Genomic DNA, 22,889 nt, shown 5'->3' with positions numbered 1-22,889 from the left:
TCTTCTTCAACGATCATATTGTGCATAATAATGCATGCAAACATGACTTCGTGTAAGTCTTATTTCTTCCAAAATCGACCTGCTCCTCTAATAATTGCAAACCGAGCTTGAAGAACTCCAAATGCCCGTTCTACATCTTTGCGATATAATTGTATATGCTAATTATAAAATGGTGTTAATTACACCAAATCCTATTTTTACTTCTATATTTGATAGAAAAAATAGGATTTGGTGGAAAAAAATGGTAAAATGGTGGACGGGTGGGAGATGAAAATTTCTTCACCAAAAAATTTGCTGAAAATATAGGATTTAGGGATATAGTGATATAGAGTTTGACCAGGGTGGGAGACTAAACTAAATCACTATAATTTTAGGTGTAATGGTGATTTAGAGATTTAGTTTGGGAGACTAAAAACACCTAAATTAGATGATAATTATAGGATTTGGTGATGGGTGGGAGATGCTCTTAGTCCAATCACAACCGCTATTATATTTATTTTAAATGACTTTAATTTACATTCACCCAATAAAGGACACACACAAAAAAAAAAAAAAAAAAGTAACTTCAATATTAAAATAAAGGGTTTATTAGGGATAACCCCCTTGTTCATATTTTCTAATGAGGTAGATCCAATTTTTTTTCCACTTTGTGAGATAGACCCAATTTTGCCAACTTGGCAAAATATATTATATAATTTTCCTTTAATACCCCTGTTTATTTTTAAACGGCATTTAATTTCTTTAATACGTGATTTGAGATTTGCTGATAAGTTGCCTAAAATTACGGAATAATATTACGTGAGATCATTGGCCGTTATACCAAATCGTGTATAATATTTTCGGATGTTCTCTTTCAGCGTTCCAAGGGTTTTTTTATCTTTGAAGATTTCTGCACCGTCGTGGAAATAGGATCGAATTGAGCGCTCATCTGTTGGACGTTGTTAACCGGGTATGAATGCGTTTTTCGATTTATTTTTCGTTCAATGGCTAGGATCGTCGTGTACGGTGGTTAGAAATTTTAAGAGTTGTGTTGATACTTGATTATATTATGTAGAACATTTTTTAACAAAATTATTCCGTCATATATACATCGTTAATTTTGGCGGATGATGTTTGTTTGGAAGAGGATTGACAGAGTTAGATAAGGATTGTTCACGCAGATTGGACCAGAGTTATTTTATATGAACATCGTAGTTGGTTTACGTAGTAATTGAAATAACTGTCCGCGGTCGTGGAGTTCATGTGTCTGATCCCGGTCGATAGTTGATTTATTTGTTTATAACAGCGGATTTTAGGACGCTGGGTAGTACATTAAAATATACTTTGTAGTCTTTTTTAAGTTATCGTATGAATTTTGCATTTTAAGTTTATTTTTTATCATATTAATATATTTTTTAGTATTTTGTATTTTTAATGTCGTATCATGATTCAAGGTTTTTATCGATGGCGAATTTTGTACGGATTTTGTTGAGATTTGGTGGGTTGGTTGCTATAAAGAGATGTTCGATACTCGCGGTTCATTGGTTGCATTTGTTATTTCAAAGTGGCCACAACTCGATGGGTGGGATATAAGCATGACATATAGGCTGGAAGGCGTTGGTGAATGTATCTTGGCTGACGATGAGGACATGATTTCGAGGTTTGGTGGGTTGGTTGCTATAAAGAGGTGTTTACGATGTAATGGCTCGGTAACGTCGGTTAAGTGCTAAACCGTTGTAATACAGTAGTATATTATTATGAATACCATATGATACTACCATTATCATTTTATTATACTATTATGAGATTATTAATGTACTAGAGTTTTTTAACTCGACATATTGGTTTGATTGTGTTATGATGTGTTTTAAGTATTTTATCAAAACCCTAGATTGAAATTATGAGATTATTAATGTACTATTTTATTGGTTATGTTGGAATACTTTACGTTGGTTTTGTTCTCAATGTTCTTGTCATTTCAGTGGTGTATTGTTTGTAACACAATTTCATATCACTACTATAACCGTAATATACTATCATAGCAGATTAATGTACTATATTGAAATTATTAATATACTATGTGGTTGAATAATACGGGATCCATAGTCGATTAACGAGATCCATAGTCGAATTAGATCAATGAGATAGTCTATTACATGATATAAGGAAAATTACCCTAATTGATTAGTATTTCAAACAAACATATTATTCAGTTTCCATTTATATTATTATTTTTTCATATATATTTATTATTTACCCTAATCGTTTTCATATAATAAGGAAAATTACCCTAATTGATTAGTATTTCAAACAAACATATTATTCAGTTTCCATATATATTATTATTATTATTATTATTATTATTATTATTATTATTATTATTATTATTATTATTATTATTATTATTATTATTATTATTATTATTATTATTATTATTCTATGGTTTTGATGATTCTTCGGCCCATAGTCGATTAACGAGATCCATAGTAAAATTATACCAGTGGGATAGTATATTAAATGATATGGGATAGTATATTAACACACATGTAATTCGACTATGCATCTCGTTAATCAACTATGGGCCGAAGAATTATCAGAACCCTAGATTTGAGTAATCCTAGATTTGAGTAACCCTAGATTAGAGCAGTGACGGCGGCCCATAGTCGATTAACGAGATCCATAGTCAAATTATATCAGTGGGATAGTTTATTAGTATATTGTCGGTTTCGTTGGGCCAAATTACGTGAGTTTGCCAGAGATTTGCTGCCCAAGTATTTCAAGCACAACAATTTCTCCAGTTTCGTTCGGCAACTGAATACTTACGTGAGCTTTTGCTAATCGAATCCTTCGATCTGTATCGAGGAATTTTGGTTTTTTTTTTTTTCAGTTATTGATTGAGTTGCTTATCTGATGAATTTTTAGGGATTTGGGAAGGTTATGCCTGATCGGTGGGAGTTCTCCAATGAATGCTTTCGAAAAGACGAGAAAAGGCTGTTGTGCGAAATCCAGCGCCGGAAAATTGCTACGACGCTGCACCACAGCGGACGGTGTCTCCATCGGACTCCGGCGAGGAGCAAGTACTTTCCTCATCTAATTCCCCCGGCACCGTCCGCGAGATCCGTATAAATTTCTGGTTTTGAGAGGTTTGCAGATTTTTTGGTAGTGAGTTTGTGGGGATAGTGTTTTAACGGGAAAATAGGGTGGGATTTGATATTATTTCAAAAGGTAAAGTAACGGGATTTGTTGGATTTGATTGAGGGTACTTATGTAATTTAGAAAAGTTTGGGTTTTTATCAAAATGGCAAATTTAAGTTTGGGTCTACCCCTATTATTTGAATGTCTAAGGGGGTTATATCTAATAGACCCTAAAATAAAATTAAGTCAAAACATATTTTCCAACCATGAACTGAATGATATTATTTATACTCAGAGATATCTATCACATAGATTTGACCATGTATTATGTTTGTAAAAACTTGTTTAAAATTAGAAGTTGCTAATTTTATAGGGATAATTAGTGAAAACTCCCCAAGTCTTTTACTTATATTATGCTGGATTCAGCCCCTTTTGTATTATTAGTCATACCCCTCACTTGTCATTTAAAATTAATATTTTAATAAAATCTTATACGATAAGACTATTTTATCCCAAAATTATAATTTATTTATATTATTTCAGATTTATTATTTCTCAAATTGCCAAACCCTATCATGTTCAATGGTATTTCTTCTTCTTCTCTCCCTTTTTTCTCTACGCCGCCTTCTCTCCCCTTTCATCTCAGCCCCATCGCCGAGATCGCCCCTTTCCACTTCAGATCTGATGCCGCCAAGTTCTCTCTTTTCCCTCCGCTCGCCGCCGCCTCTTTACTGACGAAGTCTTTGAGCCGCTCTGCCGAGGAACTAATCAGACTGCCCAAAATAAGTGTAATGAGCGGATGAGAAATCTCATTGTTGCCATCTCCGACCGACGCTGCCAAAAGCCGCTTCTCAACGCCGTGATGGTGAAAAATTCACTCAATCTACCCAGTACTCCCATGACGAAACATTCTCAAAAAAATCTCATCTTCTCGGTGTCGTTGTCGTTGCAATCGTTGCTATAATTTTCGATACAGTGGTATAAGACAAGAACAAGAACGCATAAATCCCTATTTATCTCTACCCATCGTCTTCACCACCGGATCTGGTGACCCAGCCGCCGCCGCATCTTGTCCCTTCCACCCCGCCGCCGTCTTCTTTTTAATTTTTTTCTGATGCTTTTGATGTTGATTATCATTCCCAGAATATAGTTGGTTTTGCTATTCTCCTATATTTATAGTTGTTTTCGCTATTATGCTATTTTTATAGTTGATTTCCTTATTCGACTATTTGTTTTACTTGTTTTCGTTATTCTGCTATTTTTAGTTGTTTTCGATACGTTTTTGTAGTTTTTCAAATAGTTGTTTTACAATTAATATATGTTTTTTATTAAAAAATGGAAAAGAAATAGTTGTTTTCTAATTCCAAAAATAACTGAAAATTAAAATTAAGAAAAATGAAATAAGAAAATCAAAATTATAGTCGATTTCGGAAATATTATAGTTGGTTTCAAAATTTTTATAGTTGATTAACAAAAAAACTGAAATTAAAAAAATTTTAAAAAAAATTAAAACATTTTTTAAATAAAAAATTAAAGAAAAATATTTTTTTAAAGCTATTATTGTTAGTTTTTAAATAAAATAATAAAAACGAAAAATTTAAATTTATTGAAATTATATAAAAAAAATTATAGTTTGCAGATGGCAGTTTATGGAAAGATTTGGAAAGCAATTTTTTTGTCATATAATTAATCACACACGATTGTAGGGATCTTTTTTTTGGAGATATAATCAATCACACACGATTGTAGGGATCTCAAATTTCCGTATTTTGTGAATTTCCGGATTTTGTGATGTGTGTCTTTCAGAAGGCTATTTCGGGAATCATTAAAATAGTGGGTTTTATACTAATATTGAAAATATGGCCGGATCCCCCCTTATTAAAAAAACACTAGAGGGGGTTATGGCTAATAGTCCCAATTTTATATTATGTTGGTATTAAATGTTTATTTTTATAAGATGGAGGTGTTTGTAAATTAAATGGGAAATAAGCTCAATTAGAAAAAAACAGTTATCTGAGTGCTTTAAAATTATAATTTCAAGAGAAACATAAACAAAAACTTGTTTTACAAAACATCTAAAAACATATGTCCAAAAAACGATCATAGTCTATTTCTAGAAACATTTACCAACACCACCATAGACAATGGGAAATTAGATGGTACACCTGATTATTTATACCGGGTGGATTTGAACCGTAAATTTGATTAAATAACTACCCACTAAGGTGGTGTTTGCAAAAAGCTTATGTAAAAGCAGAAGTTAGTAATTTTGATTTAAGTTCGAATTAAGTGCTTATTTCTAAAAGTTGTGGGTCTTTGCAAATTAGTTAGAAAATCAACTAAAATAGAAAAGGCGGGTACATGACTGCTTTTAAAATTATAGCTTAAAGCAGCTTATTTTAAAAAAAACAAAAGCAAAAGCTTGTTTTGCAAACACGTAAAAATAGATTATACGCAGAAAAAAACTCATAATCTAATTCTATAAGCTTTTGCAAATACCACCTATATATATATATATATATATATATGATTATTTATAGATCTACGATTTAAATTTATCCAATATAAATAATTAGGTGTAAGCATCTAATTTAACTGAAAACAAGGTCAAAGGCGGACAAGGTAATCGACACAATTATTGCTATTAAATATGGCACGTTATAAAGCATGTCACAAAAATCATATTTTCCCTACCAACATTATTAATATTGTGATGCATTTTCAGAATTGAGGCATGATTAGGGATGGCAATTTGACCCGCCCCGACGGATCCTCGCCCCGCCCCGCCCCGAAATTTTCGGGTATTACCCGCCCCGAAAAAAAATGGGGCGGGTATGGGGATTGAATTTTTTTTTTGACCGGGTACGGGTACGGGGATGGGTTTGCCTATACCCGCCCCGTAGACCCGCCCCGTACCCGTCCCCATACCCGACCCGCATTATTTATATATATAATATATATTTTTTAATTATAATATTAAATATAACTAATTAAATAGTAGTAATATATTAAATATTAGTTAAAAATGAGGATTTTTAGGTTTCCATTATATAATTACATATTAGTATTATAATTAAATATTGATTTATTTGTTGAAATAAACATTTAAATTATAAGTAAATTATTAAAAAAAAAGAAAAAAAAAATAGACGGGGATTTTTACCCGCCCCGATACCCGTGAGGATTTTATGGGACGGGTATGGGGATTCTTTTAATATCCGTGAGGATTTTTAACGGGGATGGAGATTTTCATTGCGGGGCGGGGATGGGGATTGCAAAACCCGCCCCATACCCACCCCATTGCCATCCCTAGGCATGATACAACATAGTGTTCAGAAAATGGTTGGTCTCTATTGATTAGGGGTCCAATCGAATAATTGATGCATGGAATTTTATTTCTATTTAATTTTTATTTTATTTTTATTTTTTTTAATTATTTAGCATGAAAAGAGACAAACTCTTGTCACTTCGTAATAATGACGTCATTATTCACCGACGAAAAAGCCTTTACTAGATGCCACCCATTTCTTCAATTAGCAAATCCAACGTCAGCATCGACGAACCGCCTTCTTTCATTGCGTCAGCCGCAGCACCTCCAAGCTCCGCCGCCTTCCGCCGCACCGCCGCCCCCTCCTCACCCCCCATCATCAGCTCCCTCACCCTCCCCTCCACCTCCTCCGCCTCCACCAACCCCAGCACCGACGACCCCCCAGCCGGCCTCATCCTCAGCCCTACCCCAGCTTCCTCCGCCACAAACCTCGCGTTCATGTGCTGCTCCGCCATGCACGGCAGCGCCAGTAGCGGCACTCCGGCGGAGATGCTCTCAATCACCGAGTTCCAGCCGCAGTGGCTCAGAAACCCCTTCACGCCGCCGTGCCGGAGTATCCCAAGCTGATCCACCCACCCCTCCACCACTACACCCCTACCCTTAACCCTCTCCGCAAAACCCGGAACAAATTCCAAACCCTTTGCTTTCAAAGCCCAAACAAAACTCACCTCAGATTTTTCCAAACCCTTGGAAATTTCCAGTAACTGCTCCTCCGACAACTCCGCCTGAGTGCCAAACGCCACGTACAACACATCCACTCCCAACCCCAACTTCTCATCCAGAAACCCTATATAATCCGGCTTCTCCGGCGGCGGCGGCGCCGCCGCCGCCGTCGCCATGCAAAGCGGGCCGACGCAGTAAGCTTTCGGACAAAATTTATCGTTCCAAAAATCGATGTAACACTTTTCGAGTTCGTAAAACGTGTTCACAATCAACCCTTGACTCATAACCATGGATTTTACCTGCTCTGCCATGAAATCGACGTACGGTCCCGATGGCTCGATTTCGTTAAACGGCGGAGAGAAATCGTTTCTCGTTAATTTCAAATGAGGGAAACCGGGCATCGAAAAGGGCTCGTCGAGAGAATTTGTTCCTGCATGTGGCCTTTCTCTGCCAAAGATTTGGTACATGGTGAAAGAAAATTGCCCCATCCCGAAAAAAACGAGCCGAGGAACATTAAATCTCTCGGCCGATCGAAGAGTCCAACCGAGGAATAAGTCGGAAATCACGCAAGAAACGGGCGGTTTTAGGGTTTCTAGGGCTTGCTCGAAGCTTTCCCGCATGAGTCTAGCGGATTCGACGAACGGCACGAAAAACGACATCGACGGCAAATCGTGCGTGTTTTCGACGCCTTGCGGGACGCCTTGTATGTTTTGTGGGAAAGGGAGTTCGAGTATGGAGATGTCGGTGTCATGGAGGGCGGCGCGGATCGGAGGGGAGTTTCCCGAGGTGGTGAAGATTGTGACGGCGGCGGCTGATTGCCGCCGCCGGAGGAGGCGGGAGAGGTGGAGGAGTGGGATGATGTGGCCTTGTGACATGAATGGGAAAATGGCAAAGTGTGGTTGTGGATGAGAACCCATGTTGTGTGTGTTTGCGTGTGTGTGTGTTTTTTTTTTCTCAATTGTGGTTTGAGTGAATTTAATGGTACCTTATTTTATAGGTGTACAACTTCATTTTGGCCTTTTATCAATTAAGGACGTCTAAGTTAGATCTGGAATGCCACACTAGATTATTTATATCGGATGAATATGAACTGTAGATGAATATAAACTGTAGATCTACATATAATTTATACATCGTATTCACATGTATTGAATTAGATTTACCATTGGAATTCATTCATGGTGAATTTTTGTGTACAATTAAGAGCATGCATGTTTGGTCAATTGAAGTAGAGTTAATGCCCACGACTGGTGGTTACTAAATAGTGATAGGGTAGCCCACTAAAAACTTATAAAGAAAAAGACAAAAAAAGAAAAGGTAGCCCACTACAAGTATTGACTTTTAAATTCATGAATACTTACACCATTTAAATTTATGGCAAATGGCAAATAGATAGGACAAGGACCCATAAAGATGTTTTAAAAGCTGATAAGCTTACGTCTTATTTTTATGATTAGTTTTTAGAGCGTTTGAATAATTAGCTTATTGGGTAAATAGCACATAACCCCCTTGTGGTTTGACCATTTGGCACATAACCCCCTTGTGGTATCAATATAAGCACATAACCACCTTGTGGTTATCAAGGGGTAGCTAACGTTAGCTAAACTAACAGAATAATGTAAATGTCAAATATACCCCTCTAAAGTTCATGTATTTACCTTTTGCAATTAGGTGTTATTGCTGGGACTTCGGAGTTAATTTACGTTTTCTTTAATCCTCACTCTACCAGGAAACAAAAAGTCAAGATTCCAATGTAATTATTCAATCTAAACACTTTTTTTTTTCTGCTAAAAAAAATCAGATTTTTCTTTGATTGATATTCTATGTTCATAAAAAAATTATCTTTCATATCAAGAAAACCATTTAATCGATTTTTGGGTTTAGATTTTTTTTTCTTTCGAGAATCCTCTGCATCGAATCGAAAATCACAAAAACGCTCTCTTCATTTTATCAATTTTGCGTTATGCCACCAAACATCACCAATTTCAGTATTTCTGGTTTGACTTCACCCTTGTATTCGTAGAAGTCATTATCGTATCTGTTAGAGAATATTGAGAATATTATATTATAGAACTCTTGTAATATTAGGATTCTAGTATGATTCGGTTACCTAGATTAGTTAGGATTTAGTTACCTAGTCAAACTCTATTACCTTGCAATATTTCTCTATATATATTACATGTAATCAACCCATAACATAATGGGGGTTTCAATTCTATTCTTCCTATATGGTATCAGAGCACCAGGTTTTTTAACCTAGCCGCCTTTCTTCTCCATGGCGGCGACCACCCAATTTTCTCCCTCCCGGTGGTGGTACTCTTAATATCTTTCTTCTTCTTTATTTCTATGAACACCACCCGAATTTTCTCCCTCCCCGGTGGTGCTTCTCTATCTTTTTCTATCTTCTTCTTCTTCTTCTTCTCCATGGCCTAAAACCTAGCCGCCGCTTCTCTTCTTCTCAATGGCCGGCGACCACCAAACCGAATTTTCTCTCTCTCTCTCTCTCTCTCTCTCTCTCTCTCTCTCTCTCTCTCTCTCTCTCTCTCTCTCAGTGGTGTATCTTCTCTATCTTCTTCTTCTTCTTCTTCTTCTTCTTCTTCTTCTTCTTCTTCTTCTTCTTCTCCATGGCCTAAAACCTAGCCGCCGCCTCTCTTCTTCTCCATGGCCGGCGACCACCACCACAATTTCTTCCCTCCCCCGGTGGTGGTAACTTTCTTTTTTTTCTTCCGACATCTTCTTCTTCTTAGTCGATCTTCTCCCTCTCATATCTTCTCTCTCTCGAGAAAAAAAAAAAAAACTCTTTTGAAGAGCAATTTATTTTCTCTCTCCCGTTATTATTTTTATTATTATTTTTAAAATTTGGCAGATATTTCAACAGAGGAATTCTCTAGCGATGTGTTTCGCGGTTTCTCTCCAGTCTTCACGTTTGAAGTTTCCAGTCTTCACGTTTGAAGTTTATTCGTTTTGAAGTTTATTCGTTCCGACTGCGGGAGCGTGCTAGCAAGTGAATGTCCAGTCTTCACGTTCGTCACGTTTCGACTGCGGGGGCGTGTTAGAGAATATTGAGAATATTATATTATAGAACTCTTGTAATATTAGGATTCTAGTATGATTCGGTTACCTAGATTAGTTAGGATTTAGTTACCTAGTCAAACTCTATTACCTTGCAATATTTCTCTATATATATTACATGTAATCAACCCATAACACAATGGGGGTTTCTATTCTACGTATTATTATTTCTCTCTTTCTCCTATTCTATTCTTCCTATAGTATCCACCCTCTATCATCTTCCCTGGTGTTGAATTAGCTTTCATGGAAAAAGGGATGCACCATCTCTGCTATTGCTGGAAGAAGCCATAGAAATTGAGGGAAATAATTGCGATGTCTACAGAGAACTGAGATGAGATGAGAAGAGATAAACCAAATCAGACCAAACTAAAATATTTATAGAACAATTTGGGGTGGGTGTTCATCTTTCTTTCACAAAGCCCTCTGTTTTTTTGTGAAATGGGTGGGGAACAGACTTGAGAAGAAATTGAAAGAGGGCTGTTGAGAAGAATGTATGAGGAAATTTGTTATGCTTTTAATTAAGGGTAAAAAGCATTTTACCCCCTGGACTTTGGGGTGTTTTGCACGGCGCCCCCCCAGCTTACAAAATTTGCACGTTTTTACCTGAACTTGTTAATTCATTGCACGGTGCCCCCTAAACTCAATTTTCCGGCAATTTGGACCGGAATGTTAAAACATGTGCTTTGTACGTGAGATTTTGAGGGGTAAATTCGTCCCTTCACTTGCATCTTTAATATAAAATACAAATAGATATTAAAAAAAAAAGAAAAAGAAAAAAGAAAAAAAAGAAAAAGAAGCTGTTATCCATTTGCCATAGGAAAAAGAAGCTGTCATCCTTTTTTTTCTTTTTTCTTTTTATTTTTTTTAATATCTATTTGTATTTTATATTAAAGATGCAAGTGAATGGACGAATTTACCCCTCAAAATCTCACGTTCAAAGCACATGTTTTAACATTCCGGTCCAAATTGCCGGAAAATTGAGTTTAGGGGGCATCGTGCAACGAATTAACGAGTTCAGGTAAAAACATGCAAATTTTGTAAGCTGGGGGGGCGCCGTGCAAAACACCCCAAAGTCCAGGGGGTAAAATGCTTTTTACCCTTTAATTAATAGAAAATACAGTTATCAAAAAAAAAAAATTGATAGAAAATAGAAAAAGGGCACTTTGGCATTTTTAAAAAGTTCACACATAGGAAAATATCACCACACGTTTTTGGAGCGGTTGAATTGCACGCGCTGTTACTTTTCACAGAAAACTTAACGGCAGCTACCTATGGACAACCACAGGGTGGTTATATGCTTATATTAATACCACAAGGGGATTATGTGCCAAAAGGTCAAACCACAAGGGGGTTATGTGCTATTTACCCTAGCTTATTTCTTATTTTTACTCATAATAAGATCTTAAATAAAAAGGTGGGGTAGAGGTGTTTTTTTAAAAAGATCTGATTTGCTCTCCAACAGCTTATTTTTTAACAAATTAAGATTTTTTTAAAAAAATTACCAAACACTTTGGAAGAGCTTATAAGCTCTAAAATATCTTATAAACTCCTTTTAACATCTTATAAGCTTAGCCAAACACCCTCTTATTTGCAAATAAGGAAAATCCTTTTATATATACCAAAATGTCCACCAATTCATTGAAACCCAATTCAACTCCAATTTCATGATTTACACCACAATTTAGCTCAATTTCATCAATTAACCAATTTTAACCCTAATTTCAATTTTGACCCGCCACCACCGTAGACCGCCAGTCGCCGCCGGTCTCCGGCGTTGAACTTTTTTTTTTTTTTTTTCGGTAGGTCAACTGTCGTTGACTGCCGAGTCTCCGACGTTGACTTTTTTTTTTAAATAAATTTTTTTTTTCTTAAATTTTTTTTAATTAATATTACTGTCTTGGCTGTGAAATTACTGTCTCCAGCAGTTATTTAACTGTCGGAGACATTAATTTAACTGTTAATTGACTTTTTTATTCTTAAAAAAATATTTTTAATTAATATTACTGTATTCGTTGCTAAGTTACTGTCTCCAGCAGTTATGAGCTGTCGGAGACAGTAATTTAACTGTTAATTGATTTTTTTTTTTGAAATTTTTTTCTTAAAAAAATTTATTTTAATTAATATTACTGCCCTGGCTGCTTAATTACTGTCTCCAACAGTAATTTAACTGTCTTAGACAATAATATTACTGTTCGGGAAAATAATATTCATAATATTACTGTCTGAGACAGTAATTTAGTAGCCAAGACAATAATATTAATTAAAATATCTTTTTCTAAGAAAAACAAAAGTCAACGCCAGAATGTGGTTGACCGGCCGGAAAAAAATTCAGGAAAAAAAAAAGTTTTCAAAAAAAAAAAAAAAAAAATCCAACGCCGGAATCTTGCCGGAAAAAAATTCATGGGGATGTGATAAAAAAAAAAAAAAAAATCAACGCCGGAATCTTGTCGGAATTTTTTTTTTCATGGGGATGTGATATAAAAAAAAAGGGTAAATTACCAACACCCCCCTGAGGTATGGTCAAATTACAAAAACACCCCTCTTGTTTGGATAATTACAACCACCCCCTCAACTCCTCAAATTTAGTGGAATCTTCGAGATTATATGGAATATTATCACTTTTGTACCCGTTTTATCTCATTCAAACTCTACATTATGAAGCAAGATGATCATAATATGTGATTTTTAGCTTGTATATATCAGTTTGTGATGCATCGGAAACTGTATTTTTTACACAAAACGAGTACAAACTATAGCACATTTCACGGAATCTAGATGACTATGTTGAATTTGGCACCATAAAGGTGGAGGTCTAAGAAAAAATCATAGTTGAGGGGGTAGATGTAATTATCCAAACAAGAGGGGAATTTTTGTAATTTGATCATACCTCAGGGGGTTTTTGTAATTTACCCAAAAAAATTTATTTTCTGAAAAAAAAAATATTTTGTGGGTTAATGTGATATATTTGATTAAATCCGGGGTCAATGTGTAATATTAAGAAAGTTAGAGCGTAATGGATGGAATTGGTAAGAATTATATTATGAAGGGTATTTTAGACTAAAGACATGGGGATGCGTTTAATTGAGAGAATGTTTTTTTTTTGACCAATGTGCATTTAAGTCCCATATGATGATCATTTTTGCCATTCACACTTAAATTTAAATACCATTAAAAGTATTTTTGCTGAAATCATTTTTCGAATTTTTTTTTTAATTTAATAGTTGTTAATTTATAATATATAATTGTTACATAATTTGATAAATTTTGTAGATTTTATTATGGAAGTCCGTCGTGAAAAAAATAGTCTTATTATTTATATATTAAGGCCCCGTTTTGTTGTCAAGATAAGGCATGATTAATTAAATAATAAGACTTAGTTTGATGCTTGGTATCCTCAATAAATTACCGGGTCGACCCGCCAAAATTATATAATCATGGTTTATCTTGCCTTACATTGACTTATCTTGCCTTCTAATGAATTTTTTTTGGTAAGCTTTTGGGCTTCCATTTCCATTTTATTTTGGGGAAAGATGTTTTGGGAGAAGAATTTGAAAATTAAATAAAGTTTGTTTGTGTTTTGGGAGGAGACAATTTGTACTGTAGCAAGTCAAATCATGTCTGAAAGGTGTTGGGAAAAGGTATTTTGGAAGAAGAATTTAAAAGATAAAGTGATTTGATTTTGTATTTTAGTGAAGACAATTTTCACTGTAGCGGTCAAATCATGTTTGTTAGAGAGAGAAATATTTGAATTTATTTTGGGGAAAGTTTTTGAAAATAGTGTAGAAAGATAATTTTTATTTTGGGGAAAGTGTGAAAAGAATTTGGAAAGCTTAACAAACATAACCAATGATTTTAATCATAAACCGGAAAAAAAAAATTATCTTTTAAAGAATATTAAGAAACTTATAAAGTGAACTTGTCTAGAGACATATTAATACCTACTAATAATTCTAAAATTGGTAGACAAAAAGGAATTTTACCTTCAAATTTGAAAGCGACACATAATATGAAAAAAGTTATATACATTGTTAAAGAGATACATAGATGAAAAGTTATATACCGGGTTATTTGCGTCGGATGATTGGAAACAGTAGATGAGATTAGATGACTACACGGAGTAAATAATCCGATATATCATAAGATTTCCCCGCTATTTGATAGCAGGATAATAAAATTTCAAAATCAATTGTTACGAGGGTTTAGATGCTACACTGAGTTATGTACACCGAATGATTTTGTCAATTAATGGAGTGACAATCCACCCACTAAACACACATACACATAGATATGTGTGCGACTGTGTGCAGATAAAAGATTAAAAATCACCCTAACATCACTTAACCTAATTATAATTATTGATGTAAATAATTCCAGTGGAGATGAATTAGTTATTGTTCCGAATGTGACATAAGCTTTATTCAAATTTAGTTTTACTGTTAAAAAAGGATTGACTGGAAAAGTATTTAATTGAGTATATCTTGAACAATTTGACCAGAATACTTAACATATCAAACAATATTTGGATCGATATTTGAAGTTAATATTACTTTTCATTTCTGATTTTTATTTTCTATTTTTCATCTTTTATTTTATATATATATATATGGGCAAATTACGGTCACCCTGAGGTATGACCAACTTACGAAAAAAACCATCTTGTTTGGATAATTACAGCCAGCCCCCTCCTTTTAAATATTTTTACATAAATTTTATGTAATTTATTTACCAAACCAAATCGTATATTTAGTCGGTAAATGGAATGAAACGTCGGCATAACGAAATTTCGAATCGGTTTTACTGATTTAACATCCCTAAATTTACCTCTAGAGGATTCTTTTCGTTAGATAATACATATTTGAGGGTGGCCGTAATTACCCAAACAGAAGGGGGTTTTTATAATTTGACCATAACTCAAGGGAGTGGCCGTAATTTGCCTCAAAATATAAAATTCAAAATTGATCACCTGGTTCAATAATTCTTACCAAGACTCCAAAAACTCTGCCTGTGCATAACCAAAATAAATAATTTCAATTTGGGAGAGAGAACCAAAAATCAAGAATCAAGAATCACTATACATAGTATATAAAATATTACTAAAGAATCAAGAATCAAGAATCACTAAATATAGTATATAAAATATTACTATGTTGTTCTAACAAGTAGTTGCAATTGCACCAGTTCTACAAATTGGACAAGCACCAGTTTTAACAAGCCACAAATCTATACACTCAGCATGAAAAATGTGATTACACTTGGGCAAAATCCTGCATTTTTCACCTGCGCCGAAACTCTCGAGGCAAACCGCACAATCCACAATCCCGACTTCTCTTTCTCTTTCATAATTAAAACACGGCAATTCCTTTATACTCTCCGCATCCATGCTCGGAATCCGCACGATCGGACTCGGAATCGGATTCCCACCGTTGACGGAATCTCTTCCCCCGAAAGCTCTTCCCACAACACAAACATGAATTGTAACCAGAACGGCTATTCCAACTAATAGTAGAATCACAGATATTATTATTTCCACTACCATAATTAATTATGCCCTTCGTTTTTTTTTACGAGCTAGAAAACATCGAATAATCGTAGCTTTTGAAGATCAAGAATAATTAATCCCATACCTGATTGCCAAACACTTCCTTATAGCACCTAATTTTTTCTTACTTGCAATAGAAAGAACACACTTTCTCAAAAATTACACTATCAAATAGATGATATTTAATTTCATTGATAAGGAAAAGACATGTTTGGTGAGTTCATTTGACATTTTTTTTCATTTGATAGAGTAGAATTGAAACAATTTCTTGAAGTAGGAATTATTGAAAAAAAAAAAAAAGGGAAAAAGAGTTTGGTGGGCAAACATGAAATTGAAAATGGTATTTTGATACAAGTGGCCTAAGAAATTGTTTTCTTGTGATATACTATATACACGGCCACCCCACCGATGGAAGACCAAATTAAAAAAAAAAACCATTCATGTTTGGGTAATTACAATCAACCGTCAATTATGAATTTTTTTACACGTCCACCATTATGGTATCAAATTCAACAAAATTTTCTACATTCCGTGGAATGTTCACTAGTTTGTATCCGTTTTGTGCACAAATAATGTAGTTTATGATGCATTACAATCTAATATTTACATTTCAAGAGACACATCTTATGATCATCTTGTTTCAAAATGTGGAGCTTGAATGTGGTAAAACGGGTACAAATTAGAGAATATTCCACATAATCAGAAAATTACACTAAATTTGACACGCGCAAGGGTGGACGTGTAAGAAGATTTATAGTTGAAAGGTGGTTGTAATTACCCAAACATGAGGGGTTTGTTTTGTAATTGACCTTATCTCAGGTGTTGCCATAATTTACCATGTATATATATAATAATTGTTAGAAGAATCTCGGTGGGATTCTAACTCCACAACACCAAGTGGAATTCTATGGAGATTTGTATTAGTATGAGGTCTTCACAAGAATATAAAAGGAGTAGCTAATGCTGACGTTATTTGCTGAGTCTTTTATCACGTGAATGATTTACCACGTCACCCTCCACCGCCCTCCAAGTCTACCAAGCCAAGTACGCAAAGGGAAATAATGAAGTCATTTACAAGAGGAGTTGCCCAAGTACCACGTACAGGAGAAGAAACACATACAGGGGGAGCTGACTCCGTTGTGAACCACCTGCCGAAGCCATTGGAACAGTTGCTCTAACTGTGGCACTTACTGTCGCAGCAGTTGTGAGGTACAGGTTCTTCCAAATTCAGCCATAGATCCGTAGAACCAAAGAAATAAGGGAAGAGAAATAAAACTGTAGAATGAATTAGAACGGCTCGGTTCCCTTTTCCAGTGTTCATACAGTCAATCCAATGTCAGGTGGTAACACCAAAACGAAAAACAAGCACCAAGCAACAGCCTCTGATCCAAAACCCTAGATCTGACCCCCGAACTCACTCTGAGTTGACTCACCAACACATGCACAATCAACTCAGTGAATAACTCACCCTCTCCACTCAGCACAAACCCAGATTTCTTCAGTCAGACTACCAAAACCCTCACAGAAGAGGATTAAGGCCAGAAAAGTCTCGGTTTGAATAAAAGGTGAATCACACTTGTCTCTCTCTCTCACCACAGTATTTATACACGAAGATTCAACGGTCTTCAGCATTAAATGAGCTGCGACGGCAAGGACACTCATTGTCCGGCTAGACCTGCGACGGTGTCACCGGAAAACGACAATGAGTGACGATATACTGTAGAGAGAGAAGGGGACAAGGAGAAGAGAGAGAATTGGCGCAGAAGAGAAATGCTGCTAGGGTTTGAGAGGAGAGTTAAAGAGTGGGGCAAATGAAGGGCTGAGATTGAAACCCCATAATAAACGGTCCAGATGTAGGTTTGACTGGATCAGTGGGCTTATGTTGATTTGGGCCCGATTTCAGGAATTGGGCTGCAATTTATTTAAGTACATGACCCATATCCCTCACAGATCATTTCATTGGGCTCAAACTTTAACAGCAATTTATGCCACTCTTGCTGCCGAAAGAGATTATGATGATGAGTTGTTCCTTTGATGCTGATGATGATCTTAGCTTTATTGGTTTTCTTCAATCCTCTATTGTTTTATTTTCAGGCATTTTACTAAGAGGGAGAAAATAATTAGAATCAATCGATGACAAATGGGGAGATTGTTAGAATCTAATTGAATTCTAATAAACAAGGGATGTAATGACTTGTGCAACAAGTCCTTATGTACCGTGAAACACAAAAAGGAAAGTCTCCTTGTTTACTTTAATTCTTTAATTTGTTATTAATTGTTTCTTTTATATAGGAAACTATCTTATTAATTAAAAATTGTTATTCTTAACTTAATGACTTGTGTAGAAGTCTTGTGAAAGAAGAATTCCTTATTTCCATATATTTCACACAAACGTGTGAGAATCAAGAGAAGGGATAATTCATTTTTATATTTTCTTATTATTTGTCATTAATTGGTATTTTATATTTTTTGGGAATTAGTGTTTGAATAGAAGTTAATATCTTTTGATAAGATTTATTCCTAATAAGCCTGATACGTATTTGATGTTGGACTCTTGTAGGATTCTTTATCAGACTTATAAAAGAAGAGCAAAGATACGTTAGTGCTGTGACTTTTTATCGAGAGGAGGTCAGAGAAAATATTTTTTTCCTCTCGTTTTTATTGCTCCATTGTTATACGTGATTTTCATAGAAAATATATCGGTTTTAAGGCTTTGTGGTGAAGACACCAAGATTAAAGGATTATCACAAGTTTGCTTCTTCTATACAAAAAGAAGATCGATTCTTCGGGAAAGGGGCTTAAACAGATCTCGGGAGGAGATCGATCCGCCGACTGAGGGATTCAACATTGAAGGGAGTTCAACCGAAGGGACAGGAGACTGGCACAATCGGAGTCACTAGTTTTGAGTATTGCACAAGAACGGGGTCAAGATAAAGAGGAGTCTTTAGTTTATTGTTTAAGTTCTAACATTGTGCTTGTAAAACTAAAATAGTGAATATGCATTTTGCAGATCCTCGTGGACGTGAGGTACAATTGTATCCGAACCACATTAAATTTGTGTCTCGTTTATTTCTGTTTTTACAAACTGTCTCACGAACTATTGCAACACATCACGCAACCGTAACAAAAAATCGAATCTGACACAAATAATTAATATCTTCACGAAATAAAATTTAATCAATAATAATAATAATAACATTATTGTTGGGATAGTATAATTAAAGTTGATACTATCTTATGTCAAAGTCACATGATTGAACAAGTAATGATTCATAAATTGATGAATGATAAGTAGCTAGAGAACTTGGATCACAGACAGAGATACAAAAGTAATATTATAAATGACATTAGTTTAAGATCCTAAGTTAAGAAAATAAATTAGGAACATACATGATACATGTATATGTAGACGATATATTAGAATTATACCCGCAAGGGTGGCCTAGTGGTTGGAGCAAGAGAGCTTGGGTCAATTGACCCAAGTTCGAATCCCCTTGCCAACGGTCGCTAGGTTGAGTTTGTCACACATGGTTAGCCTAGTGTGGTTTACATCTCTCGTATGGTTTGCAAGCTATTATACGAGAGTGTAGGTTTACCCAGTGCACCTATATGGTTGGCTGCGGGTTCCTTCATTACCAAAAAAAAAAAAAAATAAAAAAAAAAAATATATATATATATATATATATATATTAGAATTATTAAATTTATTTCCAAATTGAAGTCATACCCACAAAAATAAATCTAATAAATTATTTTTATATTAGTATAAATTAATATTTGAAATTCCTCAGCTATATAAGTATCAAGTTATTTGAAAATTACATATTTTTTTTTCAAAGATTTCTACCAAATATTTTCACTAATTAAAAAAAATACATCAATTGAATAGTTTAGTGAGATGTTTTTTGTAAGAAAATATAGGTTTTTCAATAATTCGTTGTGATTTTTTTTTTCCGCATTTCGTAAGCTCGAAATTATACTGTGATGGAAGAAAATAATAATTTTATTTTTTTATTTTGCAGCATGAAAATAAAAAAAATCAATACAAAATGAAACTTCTCTCATTAAAGTTTAAATACTTAATTCAAGGTGCGAATAATTTCTTGTAATTCAAGAGTGCAAAGTATTATTATTATTTTTCTCAACGGTGTCAAGGGCCAAAATGCAACTGCTTCGAAGGTGCAAAGTATAAGTATGCCTCAATAAATAACATTATAAATTGCAAATTGCGAAAGTCATTACCTTTCCTATTTATTTCCTATTTATTTCTTGGTATTGCTTCAAAAAGGGAAAAAATAAATAAATAAGCAAAGACTCAGAAAATTAATAATGAAAAAAATTAAATGACCATTATGTCATAACATTGACATTGGAGATATACTTAATTCAAAATCTAATCTAATAATCCAAGTGGTAATCATCTCAAAATATAGGGATTAATTGTGACCACTAACTAAATTAATTAATCACTTTGTCTTCATGTAGACGTGGTTACATTAACACCTTGATAATTTTTATTTTTTATTTTGTAATGAAGTAATCCACAACTAATTATATAGATGTATTGCGCAAATCTACGGTCTCGTATAATAGCTTGCAAACCATACGAGAGACGTAAACCACACTAAGCTAACTATTTGTGACAAACCCGACCTAGCAAACGTTGGCAAAGGTATTTAAACCGTGGATCAATTGACACAAACTCACTTACTCCAACCATGAGACCATCCATTGCGGGACCATCGATAATTTTATAACTTATGTAATGTGGGACATAAGAATCCTTGTAATTTATTTTGTATTCAATTCTTAAAGGGTAAATTATGGTTACTCCTGAGTTATGGTCAAATTACAAAAACTTTCCTCCTGTTTGGGTAACTATACTGTCACCCCCCTCGACTACGTATTATCTTACGAAAATATCCCTCCAGAGAAAATTTAGGGATGTTAAATCGGTAAAAATAAACCGTTTACCGAACTGAATATACGATTTGGTTCGGTAAATAACTGAATTACATAAATTTTATGTAAAAATATTTAAGATAATAGATAGGTATAATTATCCAAACAAGAGGGTATTTTTGTAATTTGATCTAATCTCACGTGGGTGATTCTAATACGCCCTTAATTAAATAATTCGATTTTGTTTGGTGTTTGGCAAATAATTTTTATCACGATAGATCTTGACTTTTGACTTTTGAGAGATTATTGTTGAATTCGGAAATAATACAATTGAATTATCATAAATTTATTTAATTTAACAAATAATATTACAAATTATTATGTTTTTGCTATTTCAATTGTTCCCATTTCATGAATCAGCAAATCCAACGTCAGCATAGAAGAACCGCCTTCTTCCATCGCACGCCACGCGGCATCTCTATACTCCGCCACCTTCCGCCGCACCTCCGCCCCTTCCTCACCTCCCATCATCAGCTCCCTCACCTTCCTCTCCACCTCCTCCGCCATCATCAACCCCCTGACAGACCCACCCCGCGGCCACACCCTCAGCCCGGCCCCCGCCTCCTCCACCACAAACCTCGCGTTCAGATGCTGATCCGCCATGAACGGCATCGCAATAACCGGCACGCCGCCGCAGATGCTCTCCATGAACGAGTTCCATCCGGCGTGGCTCAGAAACCCCCCCAGAGCACCCGCACCTGGTCAACCCACTCCTTCACCACAACTCCCCTTCCTCTAACCCTCTCTTCAAACTCAGCAGAATCAAATTCTTCTAAATCCAACCCGCCGTTCTCCGCCGCCGCCGCCGCCGCCGCCGTCCGTAAAACCCACAAGAAACTCACCTCCGATTGCTCCAAACCCTTAGCAATTTCTTCAAACTGCTCCTTCGCCAAATCCCCCTGGCTTCCAAACGCCACATACAAAACCGGCTCCCCTAGTTCCAACTTCTCGTCAAGGAACCGGATATAATCCGGCTTCTCCGGCGGCGGCGGCGGCGCCGCCAAACAGAGCGGGCCGAGGCAGTAAGCTTTCGGCCCGATCTTCTCGTTCCAGTGATCAACGTAGCGCTTTTCCATGTCGTAGAAACTATTGACAAGAACCCCTTGGCTCATTCTCACGGATTCCATATGCTCGAAAGCCATCGCCATGAACGGCCCGGTGGAGGGCTCGATATCGTTGAACGGCGGCTCGGAGTCGTTCCTCGTCAACGTGAGATGCGGAAACCCCGGCACCGAAAAGGGCTCGTCGAGAGAATCCACGGCGGCGTGCGGCCTTTCCCGGAGAAGTATTTGATACATGGTGAAACTAAACTGCCCGGTCACGTTGAAACACAGCCTCGGGACGCCGAACCGCCGGGCCGACCGGAGGGTCCAGTCGAGGAACACGTCGGAGACAATGCACGATACCGGCGGGTCTAGGGTTTCGAGGGCTTGTTCGAAGCTATTCTGCATGAGCTTTGTGGATTTGACGAAGGGGAGGAAGCTGGATAGGGAGGGTAGTTTGTCGATGTTTTCGACCCCCGGGGGGACGCCGTCGATGTTTTCCGGGAATGGGAGTTCGACGACGGAGACGCCGTCGACGCCGCGGAGGGTGGCGCGGATGGAAGGGGAGTTTGCGGCGGTGGTGAAGATGGTGACGGCGGCGGAGGAGGCGGGCGAGGTAGATGATAGGGATGGTGTGGCCTTGGGCCATAAATGGGAAGACGACAAAGTGGGGAATTCGTGGTAGAGGAGAAGCTGCTGCCATTGTTGTTCACTGTTTGGTTTGTCGGTTGAGTGAGTGATAATATAATCCTCCCAATTTTATATTAGGTGAAATTAATAGCATAATTATGAGGTAGGGTCTGTTTGGTTGCTATGATTAGTTCTGATATGATAATTTCTCGTATAAAATAATACTCCTTCTGTTCCATAATATCCGTCTCTTTGAGAATTTTTTTTGTTTCTTATTATCTGTCACTTTACAATTCCAATGCTGCATTAATTGCTTATTTTTCAATTTTACCTTTATTAACTCTATAGCACTCTTCCTGCATTAATTAATAAAAAATGGTATTTTGGTCCATCAATATCTATTTTTTTTTCCTAAAATCAAGACATATTTATTGAGATTCTTAAGATTTGTGCCAAGGTGAAAAACGACACCTATTTAGAAACGGAGGGAGTACGATTTATCAAATTCTGAATTTCTTAGCTTTCCATTATTCAATAG

The 22,889-nt window shown here is 35.9% G+C and overlaps 1 protein-coding gene and 2 pseudogenes across 2 annotated transcripts; all 3 read right to left on the bottom strand.

The window, feature by feature from the left end:
• Positions 1 to 6,554: 6,554 nt before the first annotated feature.
• LOC148767838 (UDP-glycosyltransferase 90A1 pseudogene) lies at positions 6,555 to 8,133 on the bottom strand (annotated as a pseudogene). The gene has a single exon (XR_016033614.1). The product of XR_016033614.1 is annotated as a UDP-glycosyltransferase 90A1 pseudogene (transcript).
• A 7,125-nt stretch (positions 8,134 to 15,258) lies between these two features.
• Positions 15,259 to 16,035, bottom strand: LOC105952149 (RING-H2 finger protein ATL14). Its single transcript, XM_012975665.2, has one exon. The coding sequence runs from the start codon at positions 15,711 to 15,713 to the stop codon at positions 15,330 to 15,332; it is 384 nt and encodes a 127-aa protein (XP_012831119.2). The 5' UTR covers positions 15,714 to 16,035; the 3' UTR covers positions 15,259 to 15,329.
• Positions 16,036 to 20,946: 4,911 nt separating this feature from the next.
• Positions 20,947 to 22,485, bottom strand: LOC148767837 (UDP-glycosyltransferase 90A1 pseudogene; annotated as a pseudogene).
• Positions 22,486 to 22,889: the final 404 nt, after the last annotated feature.

This window comes from Erythranthe guttata, chromosome 9 (assembly GCF_056151865.1).
Source record: "Erythranthe guttata isolate IM_541 chromosome 9, IM_541, whole genome shotgun sequence".
Classification (NCBI taxonomy): Eukaryota; Viridiplantae; Streptophyta; class Magnoliopsida; order Lamiales; family Phrymaceae; genus Erythranthe; species Erythranthe guttata.
The sequence above is the reverse complement of the archived record's forward strand: the minus strand, read 5'-3'. Positions and strand labels throughout refer to the sequence as shown.